Below are 22,101 nucleotides of genomic sequence, written 5' to 3'. Positions count from 1 at the left end.
ATGGCAGTAGTTGGCGGGCTATAAGTTCTGACAAGCCAGCCGTCAACCGTTGGGCAAGAGGGTTATCCGGCGTCATCATTTTTTTACGCTCGAACATTAGGCCCACGGAAGCCTGCCTTTTTGCAGAAAAACGTGAGCTTGGCGTGATGGAAGATGGAGTGGAGGACAATTGTGAGGAGAGAGGAGAAGGAGAAGTAGAAGACGAGGCTGGACGGTGAGAGCCTGGAGTGTGGCTTTGTGTGTTCCGTTGCTCCCACTGGGCTCGGTGATGGCTGCTCATGTGCCTTCTTAAGGCGGTCGTCCCTAGGTGAGTGTTGGGCTTACCGCGACTAATGCGTTGACTGCAAAGATTGCAGATGGCAACGCTATTGTCAGCAGCGGACACGTTAAAAAAAGCCCACACTGCGGAGCCATGTGCCGGTGTCCTGGGAGCGCCAGATGGGACCATACATGGTCGATGACTCGCTCCTGGTACATTTGCAGTCTGCTTTGTCCCTCCTGTGCAATGTAAGTTATTCCTGCTTCTCCTCCCTATCTGCTGGTCCATATCTCCCTCTGAACTCCCCTCCTCTTCCTCTCTTATGGGCACCCACGTGACATCACTAGACATGTCATCATCGACGTCACCTTTCCCACCGCTATAAGTAGAGACCTCGGAGCAGGCAGCAACACAGGGGACCAACCTCCTCCTTGGGCTGATCTGGGTACTGTCGTCAGACTGCTGAGTAGCGGTTGTTGCTACCTCCTCTTCCTGATCCAATACCAAGAGTGGCTGCGCATCAGAAATGTCTTGATATGGATCGGAAAATAATTCCTGTGACTCAAGCGGAAGGTATGTGGTAGTGGTGGTGTTGTTGGTGGTAGTGTCTTTTGGGGGTGCACATAGCAGAGAGTGAAGAAGAGGGTGCAGATCGAGAGGATGAGGAGGGTGCAGAAGAGTAAGGCTGAGTGAGCCACTCAACCAAGTCTGGTGCGTCCTTTAAAGTAATTGAACGCACCTTCTGCAACTTCCCACTTTGGCTCAAGCCTGTTGCTCCTGCCCTACCCCTACCACCCCTGCGGAAGGGCCTGCCTCTTCCTCTGCCTGTCATTTTTTAAATGACCCTGTGACAAAACTCTCAGTCCCTATACTGATTAAGGACTGCTGCAGTATAGGGCAGCGTTCAGCAGTAGTGCACCTTAACCCTATGTACTGTGGACCTATACCAGTCGTTATAGAATAGCAGACTGTACCTCACTCAACCCTATGTACTGTAGTACCCTATACCTTACCAGTCCTTAAAAGGACCTTTGTGGAACAAGTAGGTTGTGTGTGACTGATTAGCAGACTGTACGTCAGTCCCTATACTGATAAAGGACTGCTGCAGTATAGGGCAGCGGTCAGCAGTAGTGCACCTCAACCCTATGTATTGTGGACCTATACCAGTCCTTATAGAATAGCAGACTGTACCTCACTCAACCCTATGTACTGTAGTACACTTTACCTTACCAGTCCTTATAAGGACCTTTGTGGAACAAGTAGGTTGTGTGTGACTGATTAGCAGACTGTACGTCAGTCCCTATACTGATGAAGGACTGCTGCAGTATAGGGCAGCGGTCAGCAGTAGTGCACCTCAACCCTATGTATTGTGGACCTATACCAGTCCTTATAGAATAGCAGACTGTACCTCACTCAACCTTATGTACTGTAGTACCCTATACCTTACCAGTCCTTATAAGGACCTTTGTGGAACAAGTAGGTTGTGTGTGACTGATTAGCAGACTGTACGTCAGTCCCTATACTGATAAAGGACTGCTGCAGTATAGGGCAGCGGTCAGCAGTAGTGCACCTCAACCCTATGTATTGTGGACCTATACCAGTCTTTACAGAATAGCAGACTGTACCTCACTCAACCCTATGTACTGTAGCACCCTACACCAGGTTACCAGTCCTTATAAGGACCTTTGTGGAACAAGTAGGTTGTGTGTGACTGATTAGCAGACTGTACGTCAGTCCCTATACTGATGAAGGACTGCTGCAGTATAGGGCAGCGGTCAGCAGTAGTGCACCTCAACCCTATGTATTGTGGACCTATACCAGTCCTTTACAGAATAGCAGATTGTACCTCACTCAACCCTATGTACTGTAGTACACTATACCTTACCAGTCCTTATAAGGACCTTTGTGGAACAAGTAGGTTGTGTGTGACTGATTAGCAGACTGTACGTCAGTCCCTATACTGATGAAGGACTGCTGCAGTATAGGGCAGCGGTCAGCAGTAGTGCACCTCAACCCTATGTATTGTGGACCTATACCAGTCCTTACAGAATAGCAGACTGTACCTCACTCAACCCTATGTACTGTAGTACCCTATACCTTACCAGTCCTTATAAGGACCTTTGTGGAACAAGTAGGTTGTGTGTGACTGATTAGCAGACTGTACGTCAGTCCCTATACTGATGAAGGACTGCTGCAGTATAGGACAGCGGTCAGCAGTAGTGCACCTCAACCCTATGTATATACCAGTCCTTATAGAATAGCAGACTGTACCTCACTCAACCCTATGTACTGTAGCACCCTAGACCTTACCAGTCCTTATAAGGACCTTTGTGGAACAAGTAGGTTGTGACTAATTAGCAGACTGCAGCAGAAGGGCAGCAGTCAAGTATAATATTCTTTCTATATTTGGAAGAAAGAATATTATACGTGTACAAGCCTATTACCATACCACTGATACCAGTCCTGAAAATAACCTTTGTGGACCTAATATAGTAACAGCTACTGATTAAACTGACCCTCACTGCCTCACACACAGCTTCCTGCCTGTCCCTATATAAACTGACAAAACAGAGGCTGCTGGAACAATAACTGGTTACTGGAATAGCACTTTTGTGGACCTGATAGTAACAGCTAATGATTAAACTGACTCTCCCTGCAGCACACACCGTCCTGTCCCTTTCTCTAAACTGACAAAAGACACTCAGGCTGCTGCAACAATCACTAGCACAGCACTGCCTCAAACCTATATCCTGAACTACACCTAACACCTATACCAGTCCTGAAAAGAACTTTTGAAATTCGCCACTGTTCGGCCATCACTATTCCACATCTGCAAGATTTTCTTGTAAATCCATTGCCCCACTAACCATGAAGTAATTGACATAGTTTTGCCAGACTTCACCGGCGCTTTTGGGGGGCAAGTCAGGACGGTAACTTTCAACTGCCGTCAATGAGGTAGGATTTCCTGAAAAGTCATCCTCAGTCGCAACTTAGGCCAGATAGCTGGCTGCATTCTTGTGAAGGTTTTTGTACAGAATGCAGGAGCTCAACACAATGTGATTAAGTTTGTATTCGGTCACGTTGATTAATGTAAGGAAAAGCCTGAACCAGCTGGCCATTATGCCAAAGGCATTCTCAGCCACTCTTCTGGCACAGGCCAGCCGATAATTAAAAACCCTCTGCTCTGGGGTCATGTTCCTCATAGGGAACTGCCTCATCAGATGTTCCCCCAGAGCAAAGGCCTCATCTGCCACAGACACAAAATTGAGGCCCGCAACATTATCCTCCGGAGGTGGCAACCCCATGGTGCCATTTTGGAGACGCCGGTAAAACTCCATCTGAGCAATCACTCCTCCATCCGAGTTATTGCCGTTCTTCCCTATGTCCAGGTAGATTAATTCATAATTGGCTGTCACCACCGCCAACATCATGATACTACTGAACCCCTTATAATTAAAGTAGTACGACCCTGAGTTGGGTGGTGGGACAATCCTGACATGCTTCCCATCGATAGCACCACCACAATTGGGAAAGTCCCACTGGTGGAGAAACTGGGAAGCCACAGTCTGCCTTTCCTGTGGGTTGGAAGGAAAATGTGGAGTCAAACTAGAAAAAAAATTACTATTTTTGCACATAACATTGCAAGCAGGTTAGACACAAACATTCTTGGCCAACCTAAGTATAACATTTATTGAAATGAGTGTTTAAAGGCAAAAGTATAAGTTCAACGTATCAGATTCCTCACCCCCTTTGGTGGCCCACTGGAAAAAATTTATGGTGGGGGTGGGGGGTTGGGTAGATGTTTGGACAGGTAACCTTCTACTTTGGCCAGCCCCTCAATACTTACACTATTGGCAGCCCACTGGACAGGTAAGAAGTGTCATAATCCAAAAATATGAATACACACTGTCCAAACTGAAGCACATGTTTACATTCTGCAATTACCTATCAAGATAATAGGAGAACAAAACTTTAAACAGTACCATTTGAAAGTATTCAGGCAGGCACTTGCACTACATTGCTTTGGTGAATTCATCCATAAATATGATCACAAAAGAGGTAGGTATAGTGTGTATGGGTTTGGCAAAGTCAGCAGAGAAAGTATTGGTATTGGTTGACTAGCGGTTGGGGGGGAAAGAGGGTTCAAAATGAGTTTTGGTCCCCAAAATAAAGCCTCTCGCACTCTGCCTGAATTTAAGGACAATACAACAATAACATTTGCACACATTTTAGGGGGTGTTTAGGATAAGCACTACAATGGAGCTTACAAAATACACTGTTAAGTGCATGCTGGGGAGGTTAGTGAAGGTAAATATGCATGAAGGACAAAAAAGGAGCATTAAAAGCTAAAATATTAAACAGCATATTACAATCATGGTAATTATGGAATGATGAAATTAATACAATGCATTAACAAACATTAAATACATATAATGTGATGTTAAAGGATAAAACTTACCCTAATATAGTCCTTCTGCAGGACATGAAGGGTGGAAGAACAGGTCTCTGGAATAATGATTCCCAGAGCCTGGGGGGGGGAGATCCCAGTTGTGAACTTCAGGTCCTGGAAACTTCTCCCTGTTGCCAAGTACCACAAGGTGACTACGAGCCTTTGCCTCGGGGGAGATGACTTGCTGCATGCAGGTGTCCTGCTTCGTAATTTAAGGGGTCAGCAAAGCCAATAGATGGTGAAAGACGGGGTCCGTCATCCAGAGATAATTCCTAAAATCATCAGGATTATTCTCCTGGAGCTCCTGCAGCAAAGGCATATGAAAGAATTGATCACGATTAAGCAACCAATTCTTGGTCCAAGAACTCCTCCTCCCCCTTTTAATGGAGTGGACTTGGGTCAAACCAATAACACCAAGCTCAATAACAGTACAATCTCTCCAACGAGAATGCAACATGCCTAGTTAATGAAAGGCTGCTCAGAACAAACTGACAGAACACACTGAAAATCAGAAAGAACCTGACAAGCATGACCTGAAAATCAGAAACAACCAGACAAGCATGCACTAAAAATCAGAAGCAAACTATAAATAGAACGCTCTGAAAGACAGAAACAAACTGACAAGCACGCACTGAAGAACAGATACGAACTGAAAAGCTCAACCTGAAAAGCAGTAACGAACTGAAAAGCACAAGGCTGAAAAGGAAAATCCTCACTCACCAAACTTCTACTAACACGAGATAAACACAAGATTAGCAGAATGAGCCCAAAGGGTGGCAAACGATTATTGAACGTCCTTTTTATTGGCTCGTTGTACCTCTTGTATGTCACCACGTGTATTTGTTGGCCAACATTTGTGTGACCGTGTGTATGCAAGACAAGTTGGAGCCAACACCCCTTGAACAAAAGTCCACGGTTTTGTTGTCGGAAAGTCTGATTGTGTGTACCTGGCTTTAGGTTACATTTGTACCTCTGTATTTTACTTGTAGTGCAATTTTAGTGTTGTATTGCGGTGCATTTTAGATGCATTACTATACGCCGCCATGCTAGTGAGTGCAAAATAAACTAGTAGAGAGCCAAAATTATTTTACAGTATCACACCCGCAATGTATCAGAAGAAAATAAATGCTGTTTATTTGACTATGGTGGCGGTGATCTCCATTTTGATGGTGTTGTGGTTATCAGTGGAAACTATGCTCTCTGCATCTAAATTATACTGACTCCCTCCCCCCTCCCCCCTTGTGGTTTCTCTGATACGTACCTGCTGCCCCCCCCCCCCCCCTTTACCTCCTGAGTTTCTAGTTCTAGCTGCTCTAAGAGGAGTTCTGAGTAGTAATGTTAGCTCACCCTGCCTAATCGTATAGATGTTCTATGGATATAATATTGTTTTACACTGGTAGGGTGACAAGATATGAGCAATCATCTGAGACTAATCAATATACTAGTACCAGTGATGGCGAACCTTGGCACTCCAGATGTTTTGAAACTACATTTCCCATGATGCTCAAGTACACCGCAGAGTACATGAGCTTCATGGGAAATGTAGTTTCAAGACATCTGGGGTGCCAAGGTTTGCCATCACTGTACTAGACTGTCCATTTAATTTGCATATGTGTGCCAACCTGATATGATGCGTTCGCTCACATATGATTGTAAGTATTATATTTGTGTCTTTGTTTCCAAGTGTATTGTGCAGCTATTTCAATAAACATTTCTTCTGTTTAAAAAAATAAAATTATACTGACTTTTTAAATCTACTTATATGCATTATGTGTGTGTATTGCAGCACTAATCTAAAATTTTCAACATAACTGTATAATTTGATATATGAGTTATTAACCCTCCTCTTGTTCTCGTTTTTTTTTTTTGTTTTTTTTTTCAGGAGATGGAATGTTATCTTGGGAACACCATGAGCCAGACACCTTTCGGCAACCTGCTAACAGAGAAGCAGTAAGTGCAGTCATTTGCTTACAATATTATGTGTACCACTGCTTCTTGAACATCTACTGGATAATAAAACATTTAGGGCCTAATTTACTAAAGTTTGAGTGAGGAGAAGTGAACTATGGCCTATTTTGTTTTTGAGTTTCCCTACAGGTAGTAGATCAGGCACAGGACTATCTCACATTATCTCATGTTATGCTTTGGTAAAATAGACACTGCAAGTGAACCTGTGCCTAGGTCAAGCACACTAAAGTGTTTATATTATTTGAACATGTGATTAAAACAAGCTTTAATTGATTTCTGTATCTAAAAGTATTGTGAAAAGTCAGTTTACAATACAGGCATTGAAATTTAGCTCTTTCGCTATTACTTTTGTTGCACCAGCCATCTTGCCAGGTTGCCAGTCCTCTAATGTCTAAGCTATTAAAAACCAACATAGGACCTGTTTACACCATATGCATTCGGATGTGCTGGGCAACCCTGCTAAATGAGCTCCTGACGCATAGACAAGGCAATTTACTTTAGGTCCCATGAGTTCAGTTCACATCACTGTGCTACATTACAGAGAAAAAAGTAAACAGCACGATGCGATGTTAAAGCGGGGTTCCACCCAGAAATGGAACTTCCACTGATCCGGTTCCTCCCCGGTTCCTCCCCCTTTGGTGTCGCATTTGGCACATTTTAAGGGGGAGCAGATACCTGTCTAATTCAGGTGTTTGCTCCCATTACCGGCAAAAGATCGCCGCAGAATCCGCCCTTCCTCCATCCCCATGCTGTCTTCTGGGAGACACACAGGTCTCAGAAGACAGCAGGGACCAGTCAGAACACGCAGCACGACTCACGCATGCATAGTAAGGAACCAGACTGTGAAGCCGCAAGACTTTACTTCCTGATTCCCTTACTGAAGATACAGACACCTCCACCTGGAGCCGAGGGATGGGCCGGCTTCAGGTGAGGACATCGTGGGCACCCAGAACAGGTAAGTGTCCTTATTTTAGTCAGCAGCTGCAGTATTTGTAGCTGCTGACTTTTAGTTAATTTTTTTTCAGGCAGAACTCCACTTTAAGACACATCTGCAATTCTCCCTTCACAGATCACATATATCTTGACTGCTGGTGTGATTGAGCCCCAAAAACCACACTCTAAAGTCATTGTGACCTTTGGCCATCTTTGGCCACTAACTTCATATTAAAAGCAGCTAGCATTCTTGTTTTAACCTCCCTGGCGGTACGATTATTTCAGATTTTAGGTGCTGAAAGCGGTACAATTATTTTGCATGAAAATTTGGCGTTTTATATTGTAGTCCTGTAATTCTTAGGAATAACTCACTTAAATCTGTCAGAACCAGAGTCTAGCAGACATCCCGGGTATGATAAAGTTTGAAAGATGAAATCATAAATTATAATATAATAAATAACTATAAATAATTATACCAAATAATAATATAACAATAATAAAAATTATTCAATAATGTCATCAAAAACACAGAAATTTGCTCAGTTGCAGAATTGTCACTGTCATTACTTTTCAGTATTTGATGACGGATCTCCTCACAAATCGCTATCGCTCAATTCTGTGAGTGATTCCAATTTATTATCGCTGTTTTCTAGCTGGTCTAAAACCATTTTTGATGTAAAGGGACAGTTTTGGTTGCTATGGACAATCTCCAGTTTCCAGGCTTAAAGAACAGTTTTTATATTATAAAACTGCATGCAGGACACTGGGCAGACCACTAGGGACAAAGGGGATGTGAAATAATTACATACAGCAATGTAATCTGTAAGATTACATTATACTGTATGTAATGTGTGTGTTTTAATTTTTTGAATTTGGCGCTGTTCTCCATCCCCGTGCGCCGCAACGCTGGCAGGGAACGGAGCCCGGCAATGTAATAGATCGAGCGGAGCATGGCTCGCTCGTACAGCGGGGGGACATCGCTGGATCCAGGGGACAAGGTAAGTAACCTCTCCCTGCATTCAGCGATGCGGTCCCAAGTCTGGCTCGGGGTTACCGCTTTTGGTATAAAATCTCCACCCCGAGCCAGACTCGGGAATACCGTCAGGGAGGTTAAAGCTTATTGAGACCCTGTTCACACTGGCATCAAAAGCAGGCATTTGAGGGACATTTTTAACACTCTCAAATGCCTAGTAAAGCAGTCTGCAATTGATAACATGGACAGCGCACACCTCTGTTCACATTATCAAATCATGAATTCTTTGTGCCCTGTCGTGCACTTAAAAAATTAAGCTACATTTCGATTTTGGAAGGAGTTGAAGCATCTCAACTCCTTCCATTCCAGTTCATGGTAGCATACCATAGACACTCCCCCACATAAAAAAATAGACATCTGTGGTCTGTTTTTAACACACCTTTAACATGCATCTAACACACATAGGGCATTTGGGGAGTGTTTTTAATACCCCTTTCATGAGCATCAAACGTGCCAAACAACACATATATGTTCAGTGTCACTATTTTGAGCAAGTGTGAACAAGGCCTTAAGGATTCGTAAAATTTGTAAAGGTTCGATGTCCACAGTTTGGGAACAGATATACTTTAAAGTACACTTCTAATAAGAGAAGTCTTGTAGCTGCTATTTCTGGCTTCATGAAAATGCTAGTTGCCTTGCTGTCCCATTCTTTAACACATTTCATCATACATCTGGAACAAGCATGCTGTAAATCAGTGAGAGTGGAGTATCAGAATTCTTTATCTTTACACATATTCCGTAGCCTTGATTCAAAGACACTGACCTGAAAGCACCATCATGACAGCCATGGAGCTACATTGTAACACTTTCAAAATGAGAGCTCAACAATGGCAACCAACATAATTTTCAATGTGACAGATGTACTTTAAAATATACAGTAACTCCATAAAAAATGAAATTGGATGGCAGCACTCCAATATAATACCTTTATTGATATAAATGGATCCATACACCAACAGAGGCACAGGTGCAGGTGAAACTGACGCGTTTCGCACTGTTAGTGGTGCTTAGTCATAGTTGTGGAACCACGACCCCCATCTGTTTTTTATACATATAAACTATTGGTGGCCTGACCAATCGTATCTAATGCAGATTGCAATTGGGTGCAATCCTCTAAAGCTTTCACACACATGAAAAAGGGGAGACTGGTGTGGAGGTGATCAGAGAAAACAATATGTTTAGAAAATTAACCCATAAAGAGAAGAACAGAAATGAAAAATATATAAAGTGAAGGTAGTGCTGCGCTATGAACCTAAATACTGTGCGTAATAAAGTGTAAAGGTTCTCAATGAAAGATATAGTTGAAAGAGGCAATGTTCAAAGGTCAACATATATCCAGTCCTAGGCAGTATAAAAACGTGTCGCATGCCCTGCACTTTCTTCTAATAAAGCAATAAAAATATATCAAACACTCAAATGATTCTTCGTAGAAGAGTGATAGGAAATATATCCATAGGAAATCACATGCCATCTTCGGTAAAAACAATAAAGGTGTATCAATAAGACAATAAAAGTATATCAAACACTCAAAAGATTCTTCATAGAACAGTGATAGGAAATATATCCATATGATGTGCACATGAAGTGAAAAAACGGTGCTCAAAAACAAGGACCACTACTATTGCAATAAATCCTGAAGGAATAGGTACAATCCCAAAAGGCATATAAAAGCATACAAAAAAGTTTCCTCCATATATGCTGCAAATGTTCTTATAGGTGAAAGCAAAAAAGATAAGTAGTGTCCATATAAGGTGCAAGGTAGATAAGTGGCTGTATATTAGCAGTGTCAACATAAAATGACAAGGTGCTGGTGACAATCCTCTGGCATAAAGTGCTGATGATAGGTGACTTCCTGGTTCCTGTGCAGAGTAATGTATAGATGTACCCTTACCTTACCGCTGTAAGGTAACAGCATGTGGGTATATCTCAATGTGTTTCTTGGCATAATGTAAATGCATCATTAAAAACATGTGGAAATCTAAAAAAATATATACACATATGTGTATGTGGTTAACGCTCGCCAAATGGTGTCAAAAGAAGAACTCTGCCCAGATGGCAAAATGATGAAAGACACACACACATATATGCATCTTCTTACATGTAATCAGAAGAACTGTACAGGAATACAACCGACTGTATACAATTAAAGCGTATTTGCCTCAACAAAATGTGTATAGTAACTGACCATACCATCCATCTATTTTAATGTGAATGTATGTAATTTTCTCAATGTAATCCTGATATGATACAATAGAACAATGGAAAATGAAAAATTATAAAAAAAAATGATTAAACGGAAAATGAGGACTAATATGGGCAGGATACACAGGATATATGGAACATGCCTAGGGCTAGTAAATTGGCACAAGGAGAGTACCGAAACTCAGGGATGTTTCAGTTATGGATTCCACCAATCGAAAAAATGGGATACATGCCACTCAAAATTGAGTCCCACCGGCTTTCTAGCAGGTGAAATAGCCAGACCACTTTTATGGAGTGTTCTGAATCCGTCACACCCTCTAATAGGTGTGGTAATCCTTTCCATTCCCTGTGTAGCTAGACACGAGACATCCTTGTCATGCAAGGCAGCACAGTGGTGTAGTGGTTAGCACTCTCACCTAGCAGTAAAAAGGGTCACTGGTTCAAATCCCAACCCTGACTCTACCTGCCTGGAGTTTGCATGTTCTCCCTGTGCCTGCGTGGGTTTCCTCCGGGTACTCTGGTTTCCTCCCACACTCCAAAGACATGCAGGTAGGTTAATTGGCTTCTGTACAAAATTGGCCCTAGTATATGAATGGGGACCTTGGATTGTGGGCTCCTTGAGGGTAGGGACTGATGTGAGTGTGCAATATACAGGGATAGGGACAATTGTAGACACTCACTCAGGTTGAACTGGATGGACTGGTGTCTTTATTCAACCTTACTAATTATGTAACTATGTAATATCAATCCATTGTCTATCGACATTGGTTGAATGGTTCTTTTTAATGTCGTACAGGTGGTCTCTCAGCTGTAGTCTGTCCTACGAATATTACGTGACCTACAAGTGAAGACATAAAAGAAATCTCATGTTGCAATTAATGAATGAAGGAATCTTGAATATACTACCGGTGGTGGCTGAACAGACGACATCACCTTTCTTTATAAAAGGGCATTAGGCACACGTTTTACACGCACATTTAAAAGTGCTTTTGAATTGCAGCCAATGAGAGCTTGAACTGGTACTAGTGTATAAACTGCGGGATAAATATCCCCCCAGTGTGGGGGCCCAACGAGACACCGTTTGATGCTGCCTGTCAAAATCTGAACGTATGTGGGGGTCATTAAAGCAGGAGTAAACCTTTTTTTTTTACACCTGCAAGGAAAAAGCCATAATGAGCTAGTATGCACCGCATACTAGCTCATTATGAAATACTTACCTTAGAACGAGGTGCCGGCATCTTACTCGGTCCACGCCGAGGGAGCTGACATGTTCCCTCGGTGTGTCTTCTGCGCATGCACGCGGGAATTTTCTTCCCGGCAAGGTCTGGTGTCTGCCGGACTTTCAGCCGAGAATTCCCTGTGTGCATGCGTGGCTGAAGTCAGCCGCGCATTGCGAGGGGAATATCTCCTGAACCGTACAGGTTTAGGAGATATTCTTTTTACCTACAGGTAAGCCTTTTTTATAGGCTTACCTGTAGTTTAACGTCAACAATTTGACTATACAACCCCTTTTCAGATCCATGTCCATGATCAACTGACAGCGTGCAGTGCTCTCAGCAATCTTAAAGGCTCTGGAGATCGTTGATTAAGGCCGCGTACACACGGGCGGACTGTTCGCCCAACTTTGTCCGCTGAACAGTGTTTCAGCGGACAGTCCGCTCGTGTGTGGGCTTCAGCGGACAGTTTCAGCGGACAGTCTGACGAACAAAGTTTTTCGGAATTTCCGTAAGACTGTCCGCTGAAACTTGGTTTGAGCGGACAGTCCGCTCGTGTGTAGGCTTGTTCGATAAACTAAGTCTCGCGCATGCTCAGAAAGAATTTACACGGCGAAGGTTGCATTGCAGTGTATTGGACTTCGAATTTCTCATCCCGTCGTACGTGCCGTTCAGGTCATCGCGCAAGTTTTCAGCGGACTGTTCGTTCGTCGTGTGTGGTCAAGTCCGTTCATGCTAATTTTGAACGGACTGTTTGTCAAACTGTTTGACGAACCTAGTTGGGCGGACAGTCCGCCCGTGTGTACGCGGCCTTAGAGTAACCCAGATCTTTGAACCTATGTGTCATGCTTTCAGACTCTTTCATAAAATCAGAGTCCTTGCTACAAATGTGCCTCAACCTTAAAAATTGGCTGACTGGAATCCCTCTTATTGTATGTTTTGGGTGACCTGAATCAGCCCTCAACAGAACATTACCTGCAGTGGGTTTCCTAAATAAATTGGAAGAGACATCATTATTGCTGCCCAGAAACTCAACATCCAGAAACTCAATGAACTTGAAATCCCGATGCCCTGTAATTTGCAAGTTTAGATCGTTATCGTTCAGTAGTAATAAGTAGTCCAACCAAGCATCCATGCTGAATTGCTCATCAGCAACAATGAATAATAGGTCGTCTATAAAACGACAGTAAAAAATATGGTGTCTGGTCTATCTGGTCCAAAGATGCAGATCCTCTCCCACCATCCCATATAGAGGTTGGCTAGTGATGGGGAATTTTTTGCCACCATTGAGACACCACATTTTGGAGATAGTAGTCTCCATCAAATATAAAACAATTATGTGTAAGCAAGAACTCAAGACTCAACAAAATCCTGTAGTGTGAGGGGAAAACCGACCTGATCGTTTAAGAAAAAACGATATCGCTTGTATACCTAAGGAGTGAGGGATGGATGATTAAAGGCTAGAGACATCACATGTAACCCACTTGTAATTGGATTTCCATGTGAAGTCTTTCAATTTCATTAGAAGCTGTTTAGTATCTCTAAGCCCTTGTACACACGGTCGGAGAATCCGTCGGAATGTGTCCTGTCGGACCGTGTCGTCGGATAATCCGACTGTGTGTGGTATGCATCGGACTGATTCCGTCGGAATATCCGTCAGACCCAATTTTCCAACATGTTGGAAATATTTCCTGACCAACTGGGCCGATCGGACATACTCCGATCATGTGTAGAGAATTTTGATCGGACCAAGTGCCACGCATGCTCAGATCAAATTCCTACATCAAAGCTATTGGCTACTAGCCTGAATGTAGTCCCATCGTAACGAAATTACGTCATCTCGTTCTGAAAGATCGTGTGTATGCAACAGTTTCGGACAAGATCCGACGGGCAAAATCCGACGGATTTGGTTGTGAAAATCTCCGACCGTGTGTACAGGGGCTAAGGAATCCTGTTAGATCACTCACCAGGGGCTGTAATTGATCATCCACCCATTGGCCTAGACGTTCGCTCAGTGATCCGATGCCAGCAATGATGGGTCTGCCACAGAGGGGATCTAACCCCTTATGAATTTTGGGAAGTTGAAAACTGGCATGATCAGACAATCTAGAATGAACATATCCCTTTCTTTCTGTGTGAAAATGCCTGAAGAGACAGAGAAGAACTACCTAGAAGAATGGAAAGTTCCTTCCTAAATGATTGTGTGGGATTCCCCCCTAAGCTTAGGGTAGGTCCCTGTGTCAGACAATTGCCTCAAGATCTTCATTCTTGTAAACATTAGCATCAAGGGCCACCACTGTACCCCCTTTATCTGCATTTCGAATAATTATGCTTTCATTATCACCTGGGCTCTTAAGAGCAACTCTTTCAGAGGCAGTAAGATTGTCTGTCATGGAACTACCAACATTTTATGGGCTAAGCAAGTTAAATCCCTCTCCTCAAGTTTCTAGAATAGGTCTAAATCCTTGCCCCGTGAAGCATTAGCATAAAAATCTGACCTTAATTTGAAGGAGATTTTTGTACTGCTATCTAGGGGGTCTACAGTGAAAGGGCTAGATTCATTCACCAAATCAATCAGATCTTGTAGCCCACACACATCAGAAAACAATTGAGGAGAGGGAGGGGACTCACCCATCAAAGAAACGTCTGATGAATCTTCCACAGTGCCCCCCGACCCATTGAAATAATGTTTCTTTAAGGTCAATATACGTGCAAATTTATTCACATCTAATAAAGTTCTGAATAAATCAAAGTGTTTAGTTAAAGTCCTTTGCATAAAAGAGATATTTCTGAATCATTTAAAGATCCGTGTGATAGATTTAGAACATTAGTCTCTAACGTTGCACTTGACCTAGTAGAAAATAACGGGTGTTGTTTATACCGCTTGTGTTTCTTTCCTCCTCGCCTTGTTTCCTGATTTTTCCTTCTTCTTTTTATTTGACCTTCGAGGGTTTTTGTGGGTGTTCAGATTCTGGCCATACACTGGACAATCCCTGCCAGTCGGGGAATCAATGGTTCTGGAGATGAATCAGAAGCTGTGATAGCCAAAGTATCATTCTCTGGGTCAGAGAAGCTAACACACTTCTTAATAGATGGTTTCTGTTTTCGCCCAGAAAAAAAGGAAGGCTTTCTTCAAGTATAAACGTTGTCAATGCGGTCTCTTGTAATTTTTTTCCTTTTTATTAGCGATGACATTTTTTTCCAATTTATCCAACCTTGTGTTGAGGCAATTATCCAATTCCAAAAAACGATTATATCGCTGTAAAACGGTAAGGTCCTTCTGAATAACGGACATTTCACTTTGCAGCTGTTCGAGCTCTTTATTCTTTGAAATTATAATAATTTCCATCAATTTAGCAGAGCATGATGACAAAGTATCTGTCCATTCCTTTTTGAGATTTTCATTGAATAGAGCGAATGTTGCAAACTTTTTGATCCTTAGTCCCCACGGAATCTGTTCTAAGGCAAGATATTCCGTCAATGAACTAACATCCCAATAGGATTTAATCTCCTTCGCCATCAGATGCTCCTACCTTCAAAAAGATAATTTCAAGGTAACATTGTCTTTATCCACAGGTTGTAAAGTGAATGTGTGTTAATTCAGTCGAAGAGGATTATCTGATGGGGCTGTAAGGGTCCTGCTGAACCCGTCCTCTGAGGTGATGGGTCCTGATGTAGATGTATCCATGATAGGTGTCTCCATGCAAGGAATGTAGCAGTAGTGGCAGTTTCACAAAAGGTGAGAAAGGGGATTTGCACCGACCAATATATGCACAATCCAAAACACAAAATCCAGAGAGGTTACCGCTGTAGGTGATTATCCTGTGTTCACACCATCCTTGTATTTAGAAGATGAAGAGTGCCAGCTCAGCAAAGTCATATTTGGATAGCCTAGATAGCCCTCATCGTATAGACACTTTTTTTCACTGTCATTTTATAGACGACCTGTTATTCATTGTTACTATTGAGTAATTCAGCATGAATGCTTGGCTGCACTACTTGAACGAAAACATATAAACTTGTGATTTACAGGTCATCATGATTTCTAGTCCATTGAGTTTCTGGTTGTTGAGTTGCTGGGCAACAATAATGAAGTGACTTCCAATTTATTTAGGAGATCCACTGCGCATAATGTTCTGTTGAAGGCTGATTCAGGTCACCCAAAACATTAAATAAGAGGGATTCCAGTCGGCCAATTTTTAAGGTTGAGGCACATTTGTAGCAAGGACTTTGATTTTATGAAAGAGGTTGTAAGCATGACACATAGGTTTGAAGATTGGGGTAACTCTAAATTAACGATCTCTAGAGCCTTTAAGATTGCTGAGAGCACTCCATGCTGTCAGTTGATCATGGACATGGATCTGAATAGAAGAACAAATAGAAGAAGGTTCCCTTTGAATATCAGCCTCCCTGTATTTTCAACCCCCTACAGTGTGGAATTCAACAGAATTAGGAACACTGTTACTAGATACCTCCCTGTGTTGTTTAATGACCCCACATATGCTCAAAATTGACAGGCGGCATCAAAACAGGGGTATTTATCCCCCAGTTTATACACTAGTACCAGCAAGCTCTCATTGGCTGCAATTCAAAGGCACTTTTAAATGTGCGAGTAAAACGTGTGCCTAATGTTCTTTATTAAATAAAAGTGATGTTGTCTGTTCAGCCACCACCGGTAAAATATTCAAGACTCCTTCATTCATTAATTGCAACATGAGATTTCTAGATTATGTCATCACTTGTAGGTCATATAATATTCAATATGTGGGACGGACTACTCAATGGCTGAGAGACCATCTCCACGACCACATGTACTGTACAACATTGAAAAGAACCATTCAATCAATGTCGCTAGACATTGGATTGATATGCATGACAAGGATATCTCATGTCTAGCTATACAGGGAATGGAAAGGATTACCACACCTATTACCCCTCTTACACACGGTCGGAGATTCCGACGGAATCTGTCCGATCGGACCGTTTTGTTGGATATTCCGACTGTGTGTGGTCCCATTGTACTGTTTCCGTTGGAGTATCCGACGGACCAAGTTTTTCAACTTGTTGGTAAAATTTTCCGACAAAATGCTCCGATCGGACATACTCCGATCATGTGTAGAGAATTGCGATCGGACAAAGTGCCACGCATGCTCAGATCAAATTCCTACACCAAAGCTATTGGCTACTAGCGTGAACGTAGTCCCGTCGTAACAAAATAACGTCATCACGTTCTGTTTCCGACAACTTTGTCCGACCGTGTGTATGTAACAGTTTCGGACAAAATCCGTCAGACAAAATCCGACGGACAAAATCCGACGGATTTGGTTGTCGGAATGTCCGACCGTGTGTACAAGGGCTTAGAGGGGGTGACAGATTCAAAACACACAGAGGGATGTATCCCATTTTTACGATTGATGGAATGAATAACTGAAACATCAGTGGGTTTAGGTACTCTCCTTGTGCCAATTTACTAGCCCTAGGCATGTTCCATATATCCTGTGCATCCTGCCGATATTAGTTCTCATTTTCCGTTTAGCCATTTTTTTATCATTTTTAATTTTCCATTGTTCATATCGGAATTATATTGAGAAAATTAAGCTACATACATTCACAGTAAAATAGATGGATGGCATGGTCAGTTATTGTACACATTTTGTTGAGGAAAATGCACTTTAATTGGATACAGTCAGTGTATAGTTCTTCTGATTACATGTAAGGGTCTCTATGCATATATGTGTGTGTCTTTCATAGTTTTGCCATCTGGGCAGAGTTCTTCTTTTGACGCCATTTGGCAAACGTTAACCACATACACATATATGTATATATCTTTTTTAGATTTCCACAGGTTTTTAATGGTACATTTATGTTCATGTGCACAAATTTATATTTATTTTTCACTAAATGTTTTTATTAGGTGTTTATTAGATACATAGGCATGGTGTGTCATATTCTGGTATATAAGTACTTTTAATTTCTGTTCTTCTCTTTATGGGTTAATTTTCTAAACATATTGTTTGCTCTGATCGCCTCTACACCCATCTCCCCTTTTTCATGTGTGTGAAAGCTTTAGAGGATTGCACCCAATGGCAATCTGGATTAGATATGTTTGGTCAGGTGACCAATGGTTTATACATATAAAAAACAGATTGGGGTCGGTGGTGCTACAACTATGACTAAGCACCACTAACGGTGTGAAACGTGCCGGTTATCAATTGTACCTGTGCCTCTGTTGGTGTGTGGATCCGTTTATATCAATAAAGGTATTATATTGGAGTGCGGTCATTCAATTCAATTTTTTCTGCTAATTGACTTTGCTGAGCCGACACCCTTCATTTCCTAAAGGATGGTGTGAACACTCGATAATCAACTAGAGCCGTAATCTCTCTGGACAACTGTAACTCCACCTTCTGTATCTTTATGAGAAATATATTGTAAAGCAAAGGACAGAAATAATATACTTTGGTAATATTGTTCATTCTATTTTTTAATGTTTGCATGGGATTTTGAGGTATCTTTTTGTTTTTTATAAGATATGGTAAAGTCTTTGCTTGTTCAAATATACGGTAAGCAAAATATTCAGCACTGCACTATAGATAATAGTCCACTGTGAATTTCAAATGCAAAATCCAAATATGAAAATAAAACTTAAAGAGAAAAGTCCACGTGTTGTGTTTTGTTCAGTGAATATCCTGTAAAATTCTTGAATATATTATTTCTTCCATGACTATAATACACCTTGTGCTCCACACACCGCCACCAATAGCAGCTCTCCTAAACTGACCTAAAATTAATAGGTCAATTGCGCTTGCTCCTTTAAGGGATGCCACCATATACAGGTGCATCTCGTAAAATTAGAATATCATCAAAATGTTTATTTCAGTAATTAAATTCAAATAGTGAAACTCATATATTTTATATAGATGCGTTACACACAGAGTTATATATTTCAAGTATTTTTTCCTTTTAGTTTTGATGATTATGGCTTGCAGCTAGTGAAAACCCAAAATTCAGTATCTCTGAAAATTAGAATTTTATATAAGACCAAAAAGGATTTTTAATACTGAAGTGTTGGCTTACTGAAAAGTATATCCATTTACAGTATAGTATGCACTCTATACTTGGTTGGGACTCCTTTTGCAATGAATTACTGCATCAGTGCGGCATGGCATGGAGGCGATCAGCCTGTGGCACTACTGAGGTGTTATGGAAGCTCAGGCTACTTGATAAAACACAATGGACCAACACCAATAGATGACATGGCTCCCCAAATCATGACAGACTATGGAAAATGTTGCATTTCATTTGGAAATCAATGTCCCAGAGTCTGGAGGAAAAGTGGATAGGAACAGAATTCAAGTTGCATGAGATCCAGTGTGAAGTTTTCACAGTCAGTGATGATTCGGGGAGACATGTCATCTTCTGGTGTTGATCACTGTGTTTTATCAAGTCCAAAGTCAGCGCAGCCCTCTACCAAGAATTTTTAGAGCACTTCATGCTTTCCTCTGCTGGGGGTGATTCTGATTTCATTTTCCTGCAGGACTTGGCACCTGCACACAATGCCAAAAGTACCAATTCCTGGTTTAATGATTGTGGTATTACTGTGCCTGATTGGCCAGAAAACTCTCCTGGCCTAAAAAACCCCATAGAGAATCTGTGGGGTATTGTCAAGAGGAAGATGAGAGACACCAGACCCAACAATGCAGATGAGCTGAAAGCCACTATCAACGAAACCTGGGTTTCCATACCACATCAGCAGTGCCACAGGCTGATCGCCTTCATGCCACACCGCATTGATGCAGTAATTCATGCAAAAAATAACCCAGACCGAGTATTGTGTGCATACTATACTGTACATGGACATACTTTTCAGTAAGCCAACATTTCTGTATTAAAAATCCCTTTTTATTGGTCTTATGTAATATTCAAATTTTCTGAGATACAGAATTTTGGGTTTTCACTAGCTGTAAGCTATAATCATCAAAATTAAAGGAAAGAAATGCTTGGAATATATGTAATGAATCTATATAATATATGATTTTCACTTTTTGAATTTAATTACTAAAATAGGTTAACATTTTGACGATATTGTGATTTTATGAGATGCACCTGTACATCAAATCTTGCAACTTCTCCTTTCCACACGCTCAGATTGGATGGACATCTCCCAAGGATCCGAAGCAGATAATGGGAGAAAGAAATTTGTTTCCCTCTGTTAATGTTAAGGAAAACTAAAAGCTGGATTAGGATTCCTGGCCAGCAGTATCTGCATCAGCTGTTGACGCATAGGTATGTGCACACCCCCTTTGCAGTGTTGATTTTCCCTGCTTCCTGGCATCCTCTGCCTCCCCCCTGCAGTGGTGCCAGCTTCCCTCCTCTCCTGCCAGCTCCTGTGGGGGATGCTTCAGGATGGAGAGTGGGAGAAGGGGCCAGGTAAATATTTCATTTACTGGCCACTTTCTTTTCTGAGTAGACACAGCGAGTGATCTGTACAAGTCGACCCTGTGTTCATTCTTAACTGAAGCATAGTAAACTATGTATACTATGTTTACATTTGTGAATGAGCAGGAAGCCACTCAGCACAGAGCACTTCCCATTAGTTCACTGTCCATTAAAGCTGAGGCTGCAGAGAAAGGGTCTGGGGAAGCTCTGTCCTCAGTCGCTTTCTCTGTCTCAAAAGTGAGACATCAGGGGTGTGTTTAGACCCTTGATATTTCATCAAAGCCCCCCACCCTCCAAAGGGGCAGCTAAAAAATAATAAAAATAAATAATACATTTTTTTTTTTAATTATTAAAAAAATTAAATAGTAAAAAATAATAAAAATAAAAACACCAATCTCTGCTCTACTGATATACAGTACATGCATGAGTGTTGTGCCCTGGGGTGCACACCCTAATGCAATAGGCTGCGCACACCATTGAGTTGACTGCTGATACAGATTTTGCTGCCCAGGAATCCTAAGTGTGTGGAGCTATTGATGGCAGTGTTTGGAGCATGAGATGTATTATATTCATGGAAGAAATAATATATTCCAGAATTTTAGAGGATATTCACTGAACAAAACACAACACAACTCTTTTCTTTAAGCTTTATTTTCATATTTGGATTTTGCACTAGAAATTCACAGTGGACTATTATTTATAATGTAGTGCTGAATCATTTGGTTATATTTGAATTTTGAAAGTGTGAGCTTCACTTATTAGATTTTGGCAGCAGCTCAGTTTTAGTTATTTAATTTACATTGGTACAGGGGTATCAGGGGTATCTCTGTTTATTTTAAGGGTTTGCTTTGCTTGTTGCTAATGACCCTTTATTATCATATATAGCTCTAAATGCAGCCAGATAGCAACAAGTTCATTCAACAACGGAGACTTCAAAAATGATTCAAACAAACTGCACAAAATCGGTAGTAAACACTACTTAAATAATGCATCATTTCACTGCTAAGCCTTGTATGTGTCAGACAGGTGTTCTGTGAATTATGTGCAATTTAAAGCTGATAACCCTACAGAAAGCTGCAGATGTTAGCCCACTTATGTTCATCCAGCAGAGGATGCACTGAATGGAAAGTGCAGTTGAGTCTATCTTATTTTTTTGTCAGAGTAAAAAACAAAATGAGACATGTTTTGGAGAAGCAATGTGACCTTTCCTCAGGTTTAGAAACCAGACACAATGGCTTTATGCATACATTCAAGCATTGCACAAAAACGTATTTGCTTCCTCCTAAGCACAATATGTTATGGTGCCAGGGTACAGGCACAGGGAATGTAGAAATTACTCTCTAAATCTGGGCGCTGGGAAATAACAATGGTGATAAAAAGTGGTGTCACATAAACTGTGGTGAATTGTGGACATGCCTAGAAATGTTGTGTTTTGCTCATACTTACTTCAAAGTAGTTTAAAAGTTTATTCAATATAGGAAAAAAGCTGCCCAAAAAACAATTTTCACCTAAGGGTACTGTGCCCCCCAAATCACAAGACTGTCCAATCAGCATGTTTTAACTTCCTGTTATTGTTGGAGGCTGGACCATCTCCTTTCTCGCC

General features: G+C 41.6%; 1 protein-coding gene across 2 annotated transcripts in view; it reads left to right on the top strand.

Moving 5' to 3' along the window:
• CHRDL1 (chordin like 1) overlaps positions 1 to 22,101 on the top strand; it is a 167,760-nt gene that overhangs the window by 110,832 nt on the left and 34,827 nt on the right. For both annotated transcript variants that reach the window (XM_077479865.1, XM_077479780.1), the window contains one exon: positions 6,592 to 6,659. In XM_077479865.1, coding sequence (XP_077335991.1) covers positions 6,592 to 6,659 — 68 coding nt within the window. The remainder of the gene's footprint in view (positions 1 to 6,591; positions 6,660 to 22,101) is intronic.

This window comes from Lithobates pipiens, unplaced genomic scaffold (assembly GCF_037356315.1).
Source record: "Lithobates pipiens isolate NorthernLeopardFrog02 unplaced genomic scaffold, aLitPip1_a1.2 Scaffold_1, whole genome shotgun sequence".
In the NCBI taxonomy this organism is placed as follows: Eukaryota; Metazoa; Chordata; class Amphibia; order Anura; family Ranidae; genus Lithobates; species Lithobates pipiens.
Note: the sequence above shows the minus strand (reverse complement) of the source record. Positions and strands in the feature narration are given on the sequence as shown.